General features: G+C 41.0%; 1 protein-coding gene across 1 annotated transcript in view; it reads right to left on the reverse strand.

The window, feature by feature from the left end:
• The window catches only part of TECPR1 (tectonin beta-propeller repeat containing 1), a gene marked incomplete in the record, with an annotated part of 1,181,271 nt that overhangs the window by 627,297 nt on the left and 533,484 nt on the right, over positions 1-20,490 (reverse strand). Inside the window, 1 exon segment of the mRNA XM_044089712.1 lies at positions 22-171. Within this exon segment, the coding sequence (XP_043945647.1) occupies positions 22-171 (150 nt within the window).

Genomic DNA, 20,490 nt, shown 5'->3' on the forward strand with positions numbered 1-20,490 from the left:
TTTCATAAATGTAATTATTACCCAGTCATGCATTTCTTGTTCCGTGGCTGCTGCTAGTCGTATTGGCCACCTCTGCTTCGTCCTTTCTGGAGTGTACACAGCAAAAGAATGTCTTGTGTCACTGAGCACAGGTACTAGAACAGTGACCTCATTTAGGAAGACATGGATATACTGTCAGAAAACAAACACTATTGTTAGCCTACATTGAGAGCCCTTCAGTGAGTCAGAAACTACATCAACACACATATAGACACACAAACAGTGTTCCAGTGTAAAACTTTAATGAAAAGGAAGCTTAAGACATTGACAGCACAGTTACCTAAATCATCATAGGAGAATATGTATTGACAAAGCAACTAAGTTATATTCTTCAGCCTCACAATTTTAGATAATTATACCAGTGTATTAGAATGACCATCTTAATAACAATAGCAAAAACAATTTTCAGGTTATTTTCATGGTACACTAACAAATCATCACTTTCCAATGCTCCTGGCAGCAAAGTTTTCAATGCAATGAATTAGTATTCTCTAAAAGAAAAGAAAAAAAGAACGCCTATAAGACATCCACCTAAAATGAACTTGTTTATTAGGTTTTTTCACTTCTTGTGCTTAATTACATCTATACATACAAAGCAATGCAAATTGTCTTCTGTGGCAGAATCATGACTCTACAATGAATATTCAGTATTCCAACTGAGTTGTCTTATCTTTTAAAACCCCCCCTGAGCTTGATGCTATACAGCACATGGTTTATTAAGAGGAGATTCTGCCTTTCAGATCTTGTAGTTTTCTATAAACAGGTAATAGCAACAATTGCTGTATGGCTGACAGTGTACACAGCTTACCTTAAACTTGCGAAGGCTTTTGGCAGTATTCCACACAAGGGAGTAATTGATAAGATAAAAGCCTTAAATGTCATTTCACATATAATTCAATGGGTCAACAGTGTTTAAATGAAAGGATGCAACAAGTCAGGATGGGGAAAGGTTACCTCTAGATTCTAACAAGAGTTACCACATCACACACAAGGGATGTGATGGAATGCCCTTTGAAAAATACAAACAGTACAGGGTGTAAGTCATAAGTGAAAGGAGTTCAGCATTTAATTATTTTTATATATTGTAATCTGTAAAATGGGATAGAGTCTCAGGAACAAGCCAGATATATTCTAGTGCATCATGTTTTTTATAAAACAAACAAGCCATTAAGTTATTAAACACTTTCTTCTTATTAGAAATGAAAAGAGAAGCTGGCAAAACACTGAAAAGGCAGTCTCAGGCATACTGATACACGTGCTAATGAATTAAGACACACAACATGCAACAGTGAATTTTGGAGATTATGTGATTGCTTACTGACAGACACAACAGCTTGTGGCAAATGCCTGGATCACGTAGGAGACAGAATGTTAAGAAAATCTGAATTAAAGATAGAAAAGCCATAGATGTGTATCCAAGTGAATTACCAAGTGTGCTAAGGAGATAGAACTAAGCAAGACTGACCTTGTTTGTGAAAATAATGTAAGAATTAAACCCAGAAAATGTAAACTTCATAAAACTAAATGTGAAAATGCAGGTAACCACATGACTTGGAGTCTGGTAACCGAATGAGCAGCATAGAACTACACTAAAGAGGAATTTCTGGCTACTGGCAGCTTTTAGTTCTAGCCCTAATTCAACATAGTTAGGGTTGGTATGTAATTGTGAATTAAGTTATTAAATTGCCAAGTTAATAAATTAACAGTTTCGCAAAAATCTACCCATTATTTTTTTTGCTATGCTGTTAATTTAACAGTTTGGCAATTACATAACTTAATTTACAACTACTAACCTAAGCTAATCCATCATAATTAGGGATGGAACTCAAAGAGACGTAACCACCTCCTTCCTTCACACTAATATTAATGCCGTAAACACAGCTGTGTATGTTTAGTCTTCAGTGTTTGGAAGCAATTTTTAAAATAATTTCTAAACTGGTGTGAAATGATCTTTGGTATTTGCATAAAAAATAGTTTTCAAATATAAAGATGCATGCAAACACTTTATTTATGGAAAAACCAAAGTCTGTTTTGCACCTTTTGACACGGTCTTTAATAGGTCTGATACTTAAAAATAGAGTTATCTTCCTTTTTGTAACAACTACTGTTTAAAGTCACATCTTAAGTGGGGAATGTTGTAATACAACCATGAACATCAGACTACTAATCTTATGTGCTTGAATATCTTGCGATCAGCTTGGATCTGTTAGCAGAATGGCTTTTAAGGTACAGAGCACTAATAATCATAAGGATGGAACAGACATATCCTCAGTATTGTTCAGTTACCAATAATATTAGATGTTTGAATTGCTCACTGCTGAAAGTAGCCTTTGTTTTTGTTTCCCTGCCTAGGAAACTACAACCAGACAGCTTCACAGATCTCTGGCTCATCCCCCCCCAATACACACATCTTCACTCTGATTGCTGACTGGCTAGCTCTAAGGAAGAAATTAGTAGTCAGGATGAAGATTTCTTCGAGACTTTCTTGCCCATATGGACAGAGAAACCAACTGAACAATCCTGAAACAAAAAAAACAATAACAACAGAGAAACATATAAAGGACAAACATAAAGAGGGATGGAGGGTGGGTGTAGCTACTGCAGCAGTGAGAAATTCCAGTGTCTACTGTTATGGGTAAGTGCATCTATGAGTACTATGCTCATCATTCCCACTGCTACAGTAGCCTTAAGCTATATATATATATATATATATATATATATATATATATATATCTGCAGAAAATGAACCCAAGTAGAGATGTATGGAAGGTGCTAGTTCAAATGCAGTAGTAATAGTCCAATAAAGTATGTTTCTCTTAAGCCTGTGCTTAAAGCGAGGTCGCTTAAGTAATAGGCATAAATATATATTCTAAAGTTGTATATACATGCAGAAAATGAACCCAAGTAGAGATGTATGGAAGGTGCTAGTTCAAATGCAGTAGTAATAGTCCAATAAAGTATGTTTCTCTTAAGCCTGTGCTTAAAGCGAGGTCGCTTAAGTAATAGGCATAAATATATATTCTAAAGTTGTATATACATTTTTTATAATATGTAGTTTGTTTTGCATTGTATGTTTTTACGATATTGTATTTCATTTATGTTATTTATTTATGTTATATAGTAATTATTGAAAATTCACTATTTATAGTTATGTTTTGATGCATTTATATATTAGGTAATGTTCTTCTTCTTCTGCACCATGCATTGCTATTATCCTTGTCTTACAATTTTGCAATTACAAGGATTAATTACTAATTGACCAATTATTCAGTTGTGTAGTATTATATAAAAGAAAATGTATGAGTGTTTTGTAGTACGTCTGAGGAAGCGGAATACAACTCCGTGAAAGCGCTTATGTTTGTTAATAAAGCTGTCTTTTGGTTTCTCGTTGGATTGGATTACTTTATTGGACTATTACTACTGCATTTGAACTAGCACCTTCCATACATCTCTACTTGGGTTCATTTTCTGCATTCCACTTGGGACTTGGATTGTTACTGATATATATATATATATATATATATATATATATATATATATATATATACCAAAGCCTATCCAGCCTGGGAGGAGGAAGGATACAGATCCAGGTGATCCTGGAAAACAGTCCTAGCAACGCTCACTCTGGATCTTGAAAAGGAATCCAGTTTGTAAAAGTATGTATGGAGGACATGTAGCTGCCTCTAGAATGCGTCTAGTGTCCACCATTTTCCAGTATGCCACTGGAGAAGACAAGGCTCTAGAAGAATGTATCTTAATACTTGATACGGACTGTAATGGATTTGTCACGGAAGGAATAACAAAAAGCAATAGGTGAGGACAACCACCTGGAAATTGTCTGTTTAGGCACAGGATGTCCCTTTTTTGTCCCTTGATAACAAATAAATAGCTGATCACATTTTCTGAAAGAATTATTTATGCCACGATAGAGCATGAGCTGCTTATACGTGCATGCAGAATCCTTTCTTCCTGGTTGTTAGGTTCTGGGTAGAAAATTCTCTACTTTTCTATTACCAACAGATAGTTTGAGACAAATGGGTTCAGATTATTCATTAAGATTACAGATGGTAGTGGAAGGAAATTCCTCCTTTTTAGGGGGTAATTCCTCATCTTCCAGACCAAACATTTTTGTCTCCACCTTTCCTTCATCACATGCTGTCCAAAGGAGTGATAGAACCTGTTCCCCCTTCCCAGATAGAAAGGGGTTTTATTCAATAAAGTTTTTAGTCCCAAGGAAAAAAAATTGGTTGGAGACCAGTTCTGGATCTTTATTTCCTACGAGCAAGTGCGAATAAAACTCAATAAGGAATACTTCAGAAGACTAAAACTACTCTTGAAAACAGCCTTGACATCTAGGAACAGAATCCAGACTATAAATCAATTTGCCCTTCCTGTTCTAACTTACAGTTCTGGCGTGTCTGATGACCTCAAAAGGTACTGGATCAGCTGGACATGAAAATAAGAAAAATGCTTTATGGTTATCAAATGATATATTAAAATAAATGTATATCCAGACTACATATTCCTCATTCTGAAGGAGGTATGGGCCTCACTGAAACTGATTACATGTATAGATCTGATAGATAGTGGGACTGCATACATATCTGCTGACCTCATCAGATCCAAACATTGTGAAAGTTTTAAAACATGAGGACAGGAAGTCTAAGATGACCTCTCTGATTAGTTTAGCAGAAGCATTCTAGTGTCAAGTAGGAATGGAAACCAAACGAGAAGTATCCAAAAATCAGACAGCAACTGAATATGCCAAAAACAAAAGAAAGATTATAAAAAGGATCAGACAAGAAGAAAAGATTGTGAAAAAGCCATACATATAGCGGCAAGTATAGAGATCTCCTGAAACAACTGCATGTTGATCAGGATTTGACACAGGAATGGTTATAGAGAGGTGAGCTGAAAGCAAAAGATGAAAGTTTAATAATAGCAACCCAGGATAGTGGACTCTGTACATGTTGTTTTACAACTGAACATGTGGGAGAAACAGATGAATGTATGTTCTATAAAAAGAAAATGGAAACAGTGACACATCTTCTTGCTGGGTGTGATACACTCATGGCAGAGGGCCTGTACACTGAAAGACACAATAACGTGGCAAGACTGTTGCAGTGGGGATTGTGAAAGCACTGCAATACAGAAGTAGCTGAGAAGCATTAGAAACATGGACCACAAAGCATTATAAAGAATGATGAAGTGTACATCATATGGATCACCCTTCACCACCAGTTCAAAAAACAGATGAGAAAACCAGATATAGTAGTCAATCAGGACTGATCATTGAAAGTGCTACACCTAATGATTACAATGACTCGTACAAAGAGACGTAAAGTCATAAAATATCAGTATTTGCAGGCAGAAATGACAGCAATGTGGAAGAAAAATACCTAGACGGTTCCAGCAGTAGGAGCAATTAGTCTAATAAAAAAGAATCTCCAGTTGTACTTGTATATGCTACTAATTTTGTATGAATTGCAAAATGATTCACTTCTGGGCAAACTGTGGGTGCTGCCAAGAGCACTTTTGACTGACGTCAAAGACTGAAACAATACTAATTACATGAACCTTAATCATACCCTGACTTAAGAATGGGGTCCATTACTGTCATGGTATTAGAACCCAGAAAGACTTGGAGAAGTTAAACCAAGAGAGTAGGATTGGAATAAACTAAGTGTATAGCAGCAGAAGGATAAACTAAAACTACAGCTGCTGGATCAGGTTTGGGAAAAGTGTATAAAAATTTAAAAGACTGTGGAACATTATACATCCTATCTGCCTTTTTAAGTGGCAGGCAACGGACTGTGAGGAAAATTGCAGGCAGTGACACACACGCACATCCTCCAATACTGACAGAAATAAAAGAATAGAAATTCCTTTTGTAACAGCTTATGGTATTTTCTGAGGTACTGAGAAACCTCAGTATTCTCCCACTGAAAACACTGGCACATTCTAGAAACAGTTTCAAGGAAAGAGACCTCTCCCCAGGGAGAGTTAAAAACTGATCTCTCATCTGAGCTTGAATCAGAAATTTGAGGAGAAAAACCCTGCATCTGTTCCTACATTCTTCTATCCAGATTCAGAATCTTGAATCTTTCCAGAAAAGGAGGTATACCCCTTTCTTTTGCCAGAAACTACTTTACAAGAAGAGTCAGTAGCCTGAATTACTCTTAGACTCTGATCAGTCCCAGTATACTACTCCTGTCTAAGGAAATTTGGGGATGAATACCTACATGCTTAGTTTTCTATTTCTTTTTAACAGAAAACTGGGACCGACAGTGTTATTAATGGCAGCAGTGCCTTCTCCAGAGACAGGCACAACATTCTGACAAAACAGCAAAGTCTTCCCTGTTCCCTTTCACATGGCCAGAAACAGTGGCTCTCCCTTGCCCACTGAAGGGATGCCAACAGCCACAGAGGATATGGCTAGTCCCCAGTCTATGGTGGCTGTAGGTGCGACACCAGAGGGATCTGGGGTAAAGGATGAGTTGTCTATGGTATAACTAATGGCCACAGCAAAGTTGCCCACCTTCAACTGAGGCAAACTGCTAGCCTGTTTTGATGGTAAAGGCTGTTTGCTTAAGTTTTACTTTGCTTGGCAGGAAGAAGGACCAACCATGGGACCAACAGATTGTTCCATGGTCAAGCAAAAAATAGTGCCTCTTTCCCGGGGAAAGCAAGCATCAAATGCCGTAAAAAAAGGTTTAAAGTCAACTCTTTGAAAGGCAAGCACAGTAAAAAAAAAAAAAAAAAGCACTTTAAATCACTTTCCCAACCCAACAAAGTAAAATAAACACAATTTCTCCAAAGGAAATAAAAAGTGGGTTTCAGTTACTTTAAACAACTTTTAAACTGACAGCAAAAAAAGAATGCTCCTGTTTAAAAATACAGTACAGTCTTAAGACAGTCCTTTAAAATACAAACTCTTAACTTTAAAATAACTTTCCTGAAAAGGAAAATATTAATAACAAACAAACATTACAGAATGGAAAGTTTTTTTCCTCCAAAGGGAACTTATCTTCCCAGCAAAGGAATCGCATAAGCTGACCATTGATCCTCAAAAGCCTCAGAGGAACATACTCTTTGGAGGCAGTAAAGCTCTGAAGGGCTTGGCATCCAGACTTGTCTTTTAGTCAGCTCAGCTCAACTCAAGCTGCCAGACAGTTTGGGCACTTGGAATGTGACCTGAAGCTTTGGAAGCCAGCCAGCTGTCATATCTTTATTCATCAAATTGTTTGAGTACCTGGGTGGCAGAACAGCCAAACAATACATCCTTGTTTATAGCAGACTTTAAAATTTCAGAATATACCTCATCAGCAAACTTTGATTACATACCCAAGCATATCTTCTCAACACTGTAGCAGCAGCAGTGGCTCTAGACACATTATCTGCACAATCATAAACTCTCTACAAAGCATGTTTGGACAAGGTAGAAACAGTTTGATTCAGAAAAGAGCTATCTTCTCTGGGAAGTGGGATAGGAAATTCCCTCAGACTGTCCATATAACAAAGCATAAACTTCCATGTGTATGCCTGATAATTAAGAATTAATTTCTAAAAACTAAAGTGGAAGGAGAAAACATACTCTTACCTAGGTGGCCCAGTACCTTATCTTCCTTGTCACCATGAAAAGGGTTAGTGTTTAGGATCAATCTGTTACCAGCAGGAAAAGCAGTGGATTTGGCTGCTGGAACTGATCTAAGGTGAAAGAAAAGAAATGTATTAATCTGAGGCACTTTATACATTTTATCTGCTTTTTTAGAGACCAACAGGTAGGTGTCAGGATGTTTCAGCAGTGATGCAGCATTCAACACATCCTCCAGGGCTGGAAGCATTGGAGGAATGGGTGAGGAATGAAGAATACCGATTAGTAACATATCATATTATCTTCTCAGTTCAGGGAGAACATCTATTTGTTACCATACAAATAACTCATTCATCCCTCCAAAAGAAGGTAAGAATTAATATTTTCCTCACAGTCAGAAAGTTGGGCTTGTCAATCTGTAGGAGAAGAAGCCCTATCACTGTCATAATCAGAATCATCAGACCCTGTTTCCTCAGGAATTTTTATACAAGAGATGCCCACCTATAATGACTTCTGGAGACCAGGATTTATAGCCTATAATCATGCCTTGCTAAGGTAATAAAATAATCTTTATTAACTATAATTACTTCTTGTGATAAATGATGTTTAAACATTTGCTTTTTCTTTGCAGGAGTCCGTGTTGAAGAAGACCAGCTCGAAGGAGGTATGTCTGATCAGTCTAATGGATTCTTGCCTCAGTTACCCAGTGAAGACTCTCCCACAGTGTCACCAAGCCCTAGAGAAGATGGTTCTCCCATGCCTGGACCAGACACTGGAACAGCCAAAGGACAAGTGGCTGATCTTTCGTCTGTGATGGTCAAAAGGACTACATCAGAGGAAGTCAAAGTAAATGAGCAGTTAGAGGATCAACCGATGGCCACTAAAGGTTCACTCACTATCAGCTGAGGCATAGACTGAGTCCATGGCACTGGTAGGGGCTCCTTGTAAGTAAATATCCACACTGTAGCAAAGGAAGAGAAGCCAAAAGTGGTAATCAGTGCTGGAGGGACTCAGTTGGAAGGTAAGCTGCCACTAAGCGTACACAAGAAAAACACTTACACTTATTATCCCAGCCTCTTCACAAAGAAAAAGCACATGCAACACACAAATTCCTTGTCTGAACTCCATGTTGAATACACTAATAGAGAAAGCACAACAGTAGGTAAGTTGTCAAGAAGTGCATAGTAGCTCTACACTGATAAAACACATCCCTGACCATCCCAAAGCAAAACTTTTAGTCACAAGTTTTAGTATGAAAATAGCCCCCAATTAGTTAAATAACACTAACAGCTAAAAACTGCGGCCCCTGACAGGAAACATCTGATAATGATATAATAAAATATTGAGTTTCTTAAAGATTAAGTACTGTTATTAGACAGAAAATAGAACTAAATAATATGTTCTACGAAGAGAAATAATTTCTGTGTGAAGGGGCACCTCAAAGGGGACTTATCTTCCAGAAACGAAGCTCTTAGCTGACTGCTGTTCCTGAGAAGACCCTTAAGTGCTTCTCCTCAAATCAGCAAGAAAGTACTGAAGAAATCTTCACTCTGACTGCTGATTTTCATCCTTGGGGCTAGCCAAACAGTAATTAAAATAAAGTTGTTGGGGCAGCGCCTGTGCTTTATGAAGCTGGTCGGTTGTCATTTCCTGTGGAGGGAAACAACCCATATAGCCTAAACACCACTGTAGCACTGGGAATGATGAACATGTACTTTGACATACATAGTGTGTACATAGAATTACAGATGTTGTTGAGAAACACTGTCATTTATTGTTATCTGATGAGCAATTACAGAAGTTACACTCTACAGATGTAAAAATTACTTACAAGATCCTAAAATAGCAGATAAGCTAGTACATAGACAGTTTAAACATAAACTCACCATTATGACAACAATGGAACAAACTACATTGACATTATGGAGCATGTATTTATTTATTAGCAGGAAATCAATGTACTGAATAAAAGCCTGTTTCAGACATAGCATAGTTTATCCTGTGCATGTGAGAGAATTATATATGCACAATTTTGTAGTTGTAAGAAATTTTATATTGCTGAGACTAAAAGACTAGTTGGAAGAATAAATCATGAAACGTGACCAATGTTAGAAAATCCAGTGGCAAGACATTTTATAGAACAAACACATAATATCCGTAGCTTGAAATTCATAGTTCTACTACAACCCCCCCCCCCCCCCCAACACACACAACAGTTAAGATAAGACCTTACAACAATGTCTGTTATTAAATGAAAGTTAAAATTATTTTGAAAAATCAAACCTATCAGCCATTTGGTGCATGCACAGAAATACATTGGAATGTCTTTTTTTGTAAAACTGCATTGTATTTTATACGGCACTAATTAATATTTACACTGCTAAATAATTAATGGAAGGATCTTTTACCACTTTGACTCCTTGAAAGCTGGAGAGTTGAGGTGCCAGGGTCTTTTAAACGTTCAATAAAAGTTACGTTTTATTTTACTTCAGACAAGTGTGTTTTGCACATTGCAAATGCCGTCTATAATGATAAACTAAGTCTCTGTACATGTTATCGTCATGCTATTGGCATAAACTAAAGCTATTAGGACAAAGCAGCTTTACCTGTGCATGAACACAAATAACATAGAAAAAGCATTTTAGGTTGCTGCTTTGTGAATACAGCTAAAGCAATCAGACATATTGGACAAAGTTGCCTCTGTGGGTATAGGCATGATTAAAACAATGCAGATTGTTTGGCTGGAAAATGTTAATACAAATATAGTTTACATTCAAAATGTGCAGCATATGTATTCTGGAGAAATGCAGACAGCTTATATGATGCAGTTCTGTAAGGATGTGCAAGAAGCCAGTTTAAGTGATAGCACTGGTTGCCATCACAAATGCATGAACAGTATTCAGCCAAAATCTGTGTAAAGGCTGCCAAATACTGTCTGCAAATCATCAAGATCAAACAAAAAGAAATGTTTTCTGAACTTTACTGATGAAGTAACTACCTAAAGTGAGGAATTCCAAAAAATGCACCTGTAGTCAATGCTACATTGCAAGTACAACATATAATTTAGATTACTGAAGCAAAAGTAAAGTCTGGCAGAGATAACCCAGTAAATTATTTGAAGAAGTAGGATGCATGAAGAAAGAGTATCATATCAAATTATCACAAGTATCTATGACAGTGATACATGCTCCATAAAGAGTGGATCTTCTTTTTCTTTCGGCTTTTCCCAGTTAGGGATCACCACAGCGGATCACCTGTCTGCTCATGATTGGCAGTGGAGTTTTACAGTGTCAAGTTGCCAGCCCGGCACTCAACCTTCCACAGAAGGCACCCACACGCACGCACTCACGCCTAGGGCCAATTTAGAGTATCCAATCCACCTACAGCATGTCTTTGGGATGTGCGAGGAAACCGGAGCACCTGGAGGAAACCCACGTGACCACGGGGAGGACATGCAGACTCCGCACAGAAGGCACCCCAGCCGAGGATCGAACCAGAGAACCTCTTGCTGTGAGGCAGCAATGCTAACTGCTGCACCACCGTGGCCACCCTACTGCAATTAAACAGAAAACAATGCACATGGAATGATACACTGTGAATGACAGGCAGAGCCTACTGAATGAGTTAACATTGCAGAAACTAGTTAAGTAAGATAAAAATCAGGATCTGCACATTACTCATGGGACACGATCAGATAACCACCAACCTAGTGCACGCTTAGACACCTTGTAGTGCTTTTTTACTGAGGAAAAGGACATGAACAACTGATTGTCATGTCCAAAATCTTTCGTGAAGTCCAGATAAAAATGAAGCTGTACATGAACATCCAAATAATGTAACTGGTACTCACATTTATTTGAGTACTTAGGTAGGAATACTAGTAGGATAACAGACCAGCTCAAGCTGGTCTGTGCAGCAACTTTAGGCATAAAATTAAGATTAGTCAGTGGTGTAATCCTGTTTGGGTGAAACATCAAACAAGGGTACTTTGAGGACAACACACAGATCTCAGATATTCTTCTAGTAGAGGTAAGGGCCATCAGCAGTGAAGTCTTCCATATTAAAAACTTAATGTCAGCAAAAACAGCTGGTTGAAAGTGAGGTTTCATTAGTTTCTCTTAGAACAAAATTAACATCCCAGAACTGGGCTGGTTTAACCAAGGGAGATATGAAGTGAAACACACTTTCAAAAACACCTTACATGTCTTATGCAAATGAAGTTGATGAAAACCCTGAAAGAAAATAAAAGAAAAAATATAAGCTAAAAAGGTAAGAACCCAAGAAAGAGAAACTAATGTAGGTTTCAGCACCTCTATCAGTATCCAACAAGGTCATTTTTCCACCTGCCTCAATATATTCTCTGAGATGACTTTCTAAGAGGCAGAAATCAAACTGATCACTTTTTTTGGAAAAAAGTTGGATCCCAAGACACTACTGGAACTGGAGTAGCCAAACAGTAAGATGAAGGTAATGAATACCTGTGTCAAGTAAATGAGATGGGTAGATCAGCAGCACTGGGGTGCTGTGGTAAGAAAAGGAGTCATCTTCTTAGATGAGGCTACAACAAGGGGAGCCACATCTGGCAGAGCATGAACAGAGCTATGAGAATAACCTTTGCCTGGCACACTTTGTCTTTCCAGATGAATTTGGGTATGAGTAGAAAAGGTGGATAAAGAAGACTCAGGCACCAGTTGGTGAATGCGAGTCTTGGGAACTATCCTTCTAGAATAACAATGCTGAAAAAAAATCTTTGCATTTCATATTGTAGGATGAAACACAAATACTGCAGCAGAGTTTGCTCCACTTCTGAAATATATTTTGACCTGTCTTCTTGTTGACAGAAAATTTGTGAGAGGCAGAATCTGTCTGCTATAATGTTGCATGCCCCCCGGTACGTGCATTGATAAGAGAAAGTGGTGTTATTTAAGACCCATTTCCATATTGTCATGGCTGCTATGCAAAGGGGGCAGTATCTTGTTCTACCTTGTTTATTTATGTACCATACCACTGCCATATTGTCCGAGTATATAGTGACCATACCCTTGGGGAGCTGGTCCTGAAATTTCTGCAGCACTACGAGAACTGTTCTCACGTCCAGTACATTGATGAACAAATTGGTTTCCATTTGAGTCCACATACCTTGGTCATACTTGGACAGTCTGAACCTTTTTGACATACTGGTTGAAAGCTTTGGTCTCATTTTACTCTGAGTGTCCACTACAAGGTTCTTATCTTAGTTTGGTAAAAGGAATGTATGGTTGTGTAAGTAAACTCACCATAACAGTAGATGTTTGAATGATTACTGTTGCTGTAGCCTTAGCTGTACGGCTTCTATCCTGCAAAGGACATACCAGATGGTCATCTTCCAAAGCTTGAGGGCACCTCCCATGCACCCCAAACTTTAGCTCATGCAGACTTGCAATAAAAGAGTGGTTTGGGTGCCAAACCCTTTGAAACTTTCATGCCAACTGAGTTAGGGAGGGTAGAACACTGAAAAGGTCGATGCTAGGAAACTAAAAATAAAAGTCTTCTCCCTGGCAACAAAAGCACACAAAAATAAGAGGGATGGAGATGGAAAAGGCTATTGCAGCTGTGATCATCTGAACATTTACTGTTATGGTAAGTTTACTTACACAACTGTTCTATGTTCAACATTTCATCACTGCTGCAGTAGTCTTAACTATACAGGGTACACTACCATAGCTTATACTGGCTGGTAGGAAGAAGGATGAGGGTCCAGGAGGCCTTGGAGAATGGTCCTAGCAAAACCTGCCCTAGACCTGGAGAAGGAATCTTTGTAAAGGTACATACAGAGGACCAAGTTGCAGCTTCTAGAATAATTCTAAAATCAAACCATTTCAAAAAAGCCACAGATGAAGCTAAGGCACTGTTAGAGTCAAGCCTGACTCTGCTTGTGGTGGGTATCACAAAAGGTAATGACATGAGACAGCCATGTGGAGATGGTCTGCTTTGACAAAGGTGGTTCTTTCTACTTTCCTTCAAAAAATCAGTGTTGCTGAAAATGTTAGTTCTGTCAAGATAATATCTGAGTTGCTTGTGGAGATCTTCCTGATAGTTATGTTCTGGAAAGAAGGCAGGGAGCTGGACAGCTTGGCTCAAATAAACCTGGATACCACTTTAGGCATAAAAGAAGGATTAGTTCCTAAAGAAACCCTGTCTTTTTGGAAAATTAGATAAGGTTGATGAAACATAAGAGCTTGCAACTCAGATACTCTTCTTGCAGAAGTCAGAGCAATTAGTAAAACTATTTTCCAGCTTAAGAACCTCAAATAAGTGTAATGAGCTGTTCAAATGGAGGAAGAGATTTTTCTAAACCAAAGTTAAGGTTTAATGCTCTATCATCCAGGCTGTTGGTTAAAGTTGTTTTGAGTTGGGATTTATCAGACAACCCTGCCTCTGTGAATACTTCCAGTCTGAGAGGAAGCTTGTGGTAATTGCTCTTTGTCCATTTTCAAAAGAAAGAAGAATCACTGTTGCCTGTGCCAGAAAGGAGTCACCACAATGATCCTTGGAGATTCCTTCTGAATCTACATAAAAACCTGGATATTAGTGGAAACAGTTGAAAAGCATACAGGAGCATTTCTGTCCCAGGAAAAGAGAATTTATCTGTTGTCCAGGTCTTCCTGCATGAAGTCATGGAGTCGAATTTTGCCAAATGATTATTGTGAATGAAGGAAAATAGATCTATGTGGGGATGTTCCCACAGCTGGATCAATTCTTCTAAGACCTCCTGATTCAGTTTCCATTTGTGAGGGGCTGTCCTGGTCCTGCTCAACTTGTCCACCACAAAGATTTGCTCCGACAGGCTGCAAGATGCAAGTACAGTGAGACTGTAATAAAAAACTATAGCTCAAGATGCCATAGCTAGTCTACACAGAGCGTAAGTTGTGGTTCACCCCTGTTTCTTTATGTACATCAATCATTGTGGTGCAGGCTATAAACATTTGTAAAGGTTCCAGGGATTGAAAGAGTTAAGAACATTTATCACTGCCAATATCCACTTTATGTTTATGCATTTTGGCTTGTTTTTTTTTTGTTCTAAATACTATGCGCAAACACTACTCCACAAGCAAAGTCTGAGGCATCTTTAGTTACAGAATGTGATGGGACTAGAAGGGAAAAATAGGAGACCTGGATTCAGATAAAACTGGTCACTCCACCAAAACATTGTCCTTTTCTCAAACCCCAAAACAGGAATAGTACAGTTGTGTACACTTACCATAAATGTAGATGCTTGAGTGTATTCACAGTTGCAGTCATCACACTTGGGTTATCTGCCTGCAAGTAGCCCTCAGTCAGCCCGAATACCAGAGTCTTAGTATTTCTGCATCAGATGCTGTTGCTTCTTCCATGATGTTAGGTCGTCAGGGGTATAAAACAGGCAGCCGACACCATTACATCAGTTTTTCTTGCCTCAAATGTCAGGAGCCCCCAAATAGGGAGCTGGTATATGGTGGGGAACACCACCAGTAAAAAGTAAATACCAATGCCATTAGGAATGATCATAGAGAGGAGAGGTAGAAAGACAGAGAAAGCCAGGGGGCTGGAGGGAGGGAAACCAGGACTGCAACAGTGAATACACAAACATCTACATTTAGGAAGGGTGGAGGCAGTCAAGAAGCAAATCCAGCCCTGGATTTAGAAAAGATAGGTCAGTGGTAATGCTTGGTGAAGGTATGTACAGAACTCCAGGTTGCAGCTTCCAGAATGTCCCTTGTAGGGACTCCCCTGAGAAAATGCTGTAGAGGTGGAAGTAGCCCTAGTGGAATATGGTCTGATACCCTGTGGGGCAGGTTTTCCATGGTGTTTGTAGCAGAAATGGATGCAGTGTGCTATCTACTTGGAAATGGGTTTTATTTTGAAATGGCCCTACCCTCTGCCTCTGTAGCAAAGCTGACTAGCAGCTGGTCAGATAATCTGAAAAGCTTAGTCCTGTCAAGGTAGAGCCTGAGCTGTCTGTGCACATCCAAGGAGTGCAGGATCCTTTCCCCTTTATTCTGAGGATTAGGGAAGAAGGTTGGCAAATGGATGGATTGGTTTAGAGCCACACTAGACACCACCTTAGGCATAAAGGACGGGTTAGCCCTGAGAGAAACCCTGTCAGCATAGAAAATAATGAAGGGTAACACAGCCATCAGTGCCTGTAACTCAGACACTCTTCTTGGTGAAGTTATGGCTAAAAGCAAGGCTGTTTTCTAAGAGAGGAATTTTAACTCTGCTGAGGCAGCAGGTTCAAAAGGGGGAAGCGTGAGCTTTTCCAGTACAAAGTTAAGGTCCCAGGCAGGGGTAGGTGCTCTCCTAGGGGGCCTTAAGTTGTTAGTACTCTCAGGAATTGTTTGATGAGAGGGTGAGGAAACAGAGGTGGCTCAGTACTATAATGAGATGAGATGGAAGTGGCATGAATCTTAATGGAGGAGAAAGGATAGGCCTCTGTGGAGTAGCTCTGCTACGTAATCCAGGATTAGAGGTGAGGAAGGTACTGCTGTGTCCTTCCCTTGAGACTGATTCCAAGAACAATATCTTTTCCATTTTTCAGCATAGGATTTCCTAGTACTAGGCCTTCTGGCTTCAAGAATGACGTCCAGTACCAGTTTGTTGAGGGTTGCTGGTGGGGTATTTAATGGATAAGCCAGGCTGCAAGGTTTAAAGTTTGCAATTGTGGAAGCAAAATCTGTCCCTCCTGCTGAGACAGCAGGGTAAGAGTCTGGTGAAGGTGCCAGGGTGGCACTCTTGTCAGGCTGCGTAAGAGTGGGTACAAGTGCTGGCGTGGCCAGTCTGGGGCAATAAGAATTGCCCTTGGCTTGTCCTGTTTTATCTTGAGTAGTACTCGAGTGAAGGGGCAGGGGGGGGGCATAAATTGACAGGTTTTCCCATTGAAAGGATAGGTCATCCACCTTCCAGGCCCTTCTGTGAGGGTTCCTGGTGCAGTATTTGCTCAACTGGTGGTTCTCGGGGGAGGCAAAGAGGTCCACCTCCGGTGTCCCCCACTTCTGGATCAGAAGGTTGAAGGTGTTGGGCTCCAATTTCCGCTCATGTGGGTCTAGGAGATTTCTGCTTAAGTCATCTGCCAGTGAATTTTATTTGCCTGGCAGGAATTGAGCTTGTAGATGCACTTGGTTGCTCAAGGCTTTGTTCCACAGGGCCATGGCTAACCTGCAGAGTGGGTAAGAATGGGTTCACCCCTGCTTGCTTATGCACCACAAAACTGTGGTGTTGTCTGTTTTTATAAGCAGTTGTCCTGGAAGTATTAGGTATATGAAGGCTATCAGAGCATTCTGTACAGCTAGCATCTCTTTTTGATTGATGTGCAGGAAAATCTGGCCTGGGCTCCAGTGGCCCTGAATGCATTTGCCTGCCATGTGAACCCCCCATGCATAGTCTGATGCATCTGTTGTCAGGGTTTGGGTGGGAAGGGTTTGAGTGAAAAGCAACCCCTTGTTGTGGTTGCATGCTTCTGCCCACCAAAGAAACTCTGCCCTTAGACAAGGTACAATAGGAATGACTGTTTCCAGGTCCTGAGAATGCTGGCACTAAAGACTTTTTAAGTACCACTGAAGTTTCCTTATATGCAGTCTTGCATATGGAATTAGCAGAATACATGAGGCCATGAGCCCTAGGGCTTGCAGTATTTTTCTTGCAGAAAGCTGGGTTCTGGTGGCCATTTGTTTGTAGTAGTTTGTCAGATAGACCTGTTTTTCTGAAGTGAGAAATGCCATCTGGGAAGTTGTGTCCAAGCTTGCTCCCAGGAATACAATCTTTTGACTGGGTACCAGCTGTGATTTCTTTTCATTGATGGTGTACCCCAATGAAGTGAGAAGGCTTTTTACAAATGCCAGGTGCTGAAGTAGCAATTCCTGACTGTACGCCTGAATCAGGCAGTCGTCCAAGTATGGGAAAATTTGGATATTTCTCTGCCTGCAGTATGCAATGGCTGGAGCCAGGCACTTTGTGAATACTCTGGGCACAGTAGATAAGCCAAAGGGAAGTGCAGAGAACTGATAGAGATTGCCCTGGAGCGTAGACATTTCCTGCATGACTCCCTTATGGGGATGTGCAGATAAGCTTCTTTTAAGTCTAGAGTGACTAACCAGGCATACTTGGCTAGCATAGGGAGAAGCTGATGCAGGGTAAGCATCTTGAATTTTGGGATCACCAGAAAGGTGTTGAGAATTGAAAGATCCAGGATTGGGTGCCAAAAGCCCTCTTTTCAAGGCACCAGGAAAAGTCTGTAGTAGAAACCCTAACCCCTTTGTTCACAATGATGTGGAGTTTACTGAACATACACACATTGCCAACATACTGGCTGACAGGTTCGGTGAAGACATCTCCACCCCCCCCCACATGGAGAGATGTCTGTACCAGCGTTTGTGGTCCCTGTTCTGTAACGCAGGGTGGGACATGCTCTCTCCAAGGTAGTGAACACAGCATCCATGGGACCAGCTGGTGTCCCGACTGTGTACATGATCTCATTGAGGAATTAGACCCACAGTTAGGACAGCTTGTTTATTCTTAGCCTCACCTCGGGTAACGCATCAAGTTGTGGCGCACGGCACTGTAGTCCCACTTCACAGTGCCTCCACTGACCCTTATTGTCCCATTACCATGAGAAGACTTATCTGCAAAGACATGGGGAAGGATCATACGCCCATAGATGACGACATAGGGGACCTGCATATTTTGCATCCAACCCAGTTTGGCTTGGTCAGGGCAGATCATGCATTTAAATCCTGGTTGACGCTTTTAGGACAGTCACCGAGGCCATTGATGAGGGTCATGCAGTCCATACAGCCTACCTCGACCTGGCAAAGGCCTTCAACACAATACCCCCCTCGGTATCATTGATAAACCCATCGGCTTGATGTGAACACGCAGGAGGATGGGTTGCAAACTGGCTAGGTGACACAACCCACCGTCATAGTTGCTGGCAGCATGTCAGACTTACTGCCTGTCACAGGCGGTGTCCCACGGGGCTCTGCCCTGGGTCCACTCTTTTTCTACATCTACATTTCCACAGTACAAGCACACACAGGGGTGTTATGGCTGACATTGTTTGTAGATGACTGCTTACCGGGTGCCATAGTAAGACGGACATCTGACACAGATATCCTTCAAAGGGGCCTCCCAGATATGGATATCTGCTGTCAGGACATGGCCTACAGCTAAATGCCAGGTAATGCATAGTCATACCCATCGGAAGAACGAGGTCACCCCTGTCCGCATATGGGTGGCAGTCCACTGAGCACGGGGAATTACCAGGGATCTGGGGACCCAGGTTGTCAGTCACCATTCGCTCGACACACACGCTGTTATCGTGGTTCGGTAGAACTTACATTGCCCACCTGATCGCAGCAGGATTCACATCTAGATCAGGGTAGGTCATCGCCTTGTACTCATTACTCTACACCTATGATTGAGTACATTGCCCCATTCGAAGGTATCTGACCCGACACCTACAGCAGCTGGGAAGGCCCCATAGGTTAATCGCCAGACAGATGCAGGGTGTCAGGGATTTGTGTTATGCTGCCCCACTGTAAGGACTCCTGCTCCATTCAGTCACATACCTCTGTTCCCCTGACCTGTGCCAAGGATGACGTGAACCTTGACACGGTCATTAATAGAATGTGTTGGGGTGACACATACATCACCCAGACACTCACTATGCTGTGGATCTACATCACAGTACATGTGAGGCATAGAACCTTGCTAGCCTTGTTCGAGGGGATCTTGTCCGCTGGATGGGGATTGCAGATATACCCCAGGGATTACATCATTGTCACTGCTTGACAGTGGTACAGCAATATAATAGGCATTTTATCTCCAGACCGGAGGGTTGGCATAGGAAACCTAACTATGGCCTAGGGTTATGGCTGCCCTCTTGCAGATAGCCTACTCTGTACCTATGGACCTAAGGAACCTATGTTCATAGTTTGTCCATTCACACTTGTCTATCCCCTATCCCTTTCTCATGTGTATATTTCTGTGGCACGCGGATTGAACTCTGTATTACCTGCAGGTATGTTGTCTACAGTGCACATACGGGCCACGGTTGATTACAGTGTATCTGTGTAATTACCTCTGTGATACTGAGGACTACCACACATCCTTCGCTACAGCATTGCTACGCATATGTCCATTCATTATTCTTGGCCTAAGGTGTTAAGGCAACGGTTACACGCGGTCCTGTTTGTGCTACATCGCCACAGGGTCTTTGACCAGCCTCCGCTGTCGTGGGATGGACGGTAGTGTTGGTGTGTGTTTGGTGCATGTGGTTTTCAATTGCCGTACATCTGTGTGGAGGTGGTTGGCTATTGCCCTCTTTGCAGGCCCCATCCTGACTTTTGTGTCATGCATCTACACTTCTGGCACGTTTTCATATGTCCTGTGCTATTCCCACAGTCGCGGTATACCTTCATGCATTACTACTGGGCGTTACTAGCTGTTTCAGGCGTGGTACACATGGCTATTATGGTGGATGGCTTGGCCTATTCTACGCTATGACATACCCATCCATCCAGGTATATGCATGTTATTCCGCCCTTTGCTGGCTGGGTGTTTGGCCATCCGCAACGCTACTCTCAACATGTGATGTCCCACCTTCCCTTCTGTGCCTGTGGCACCCTGTTAGGGCGCCCTGTTTGGTAGGCAGATGTTACGCTATATGTGTTGTGTGTGACATGTCTGCATAGCTAATCATCGGTACGGTGGCTGAACATATCGCCTTGTCCAGATGTGTACAGTTATGCACCGTGGTGCACGCCTATGGGGTTTCGACAGGTCCATACCACATGCGGATGTACACATTCTGCCGACACATTCACATGCAGCCAATTTGGAAT

The sequence above is a fragment of the Protopterus annectens genome, chromosome 12.part0, assembly GCF_019279795.1.
Source record: "Protopterus annectens isolate FY-2018-M chromosome 12.part0, PAN1.0, whole genome shotgun sequence".
NCBI classification, from domain to species: domain Eukaryota; kingdom Metazoa; phylum Chordata; order Ceratodontiformes; family Protopteridae; genus Protopterus; species Protopterus annectens.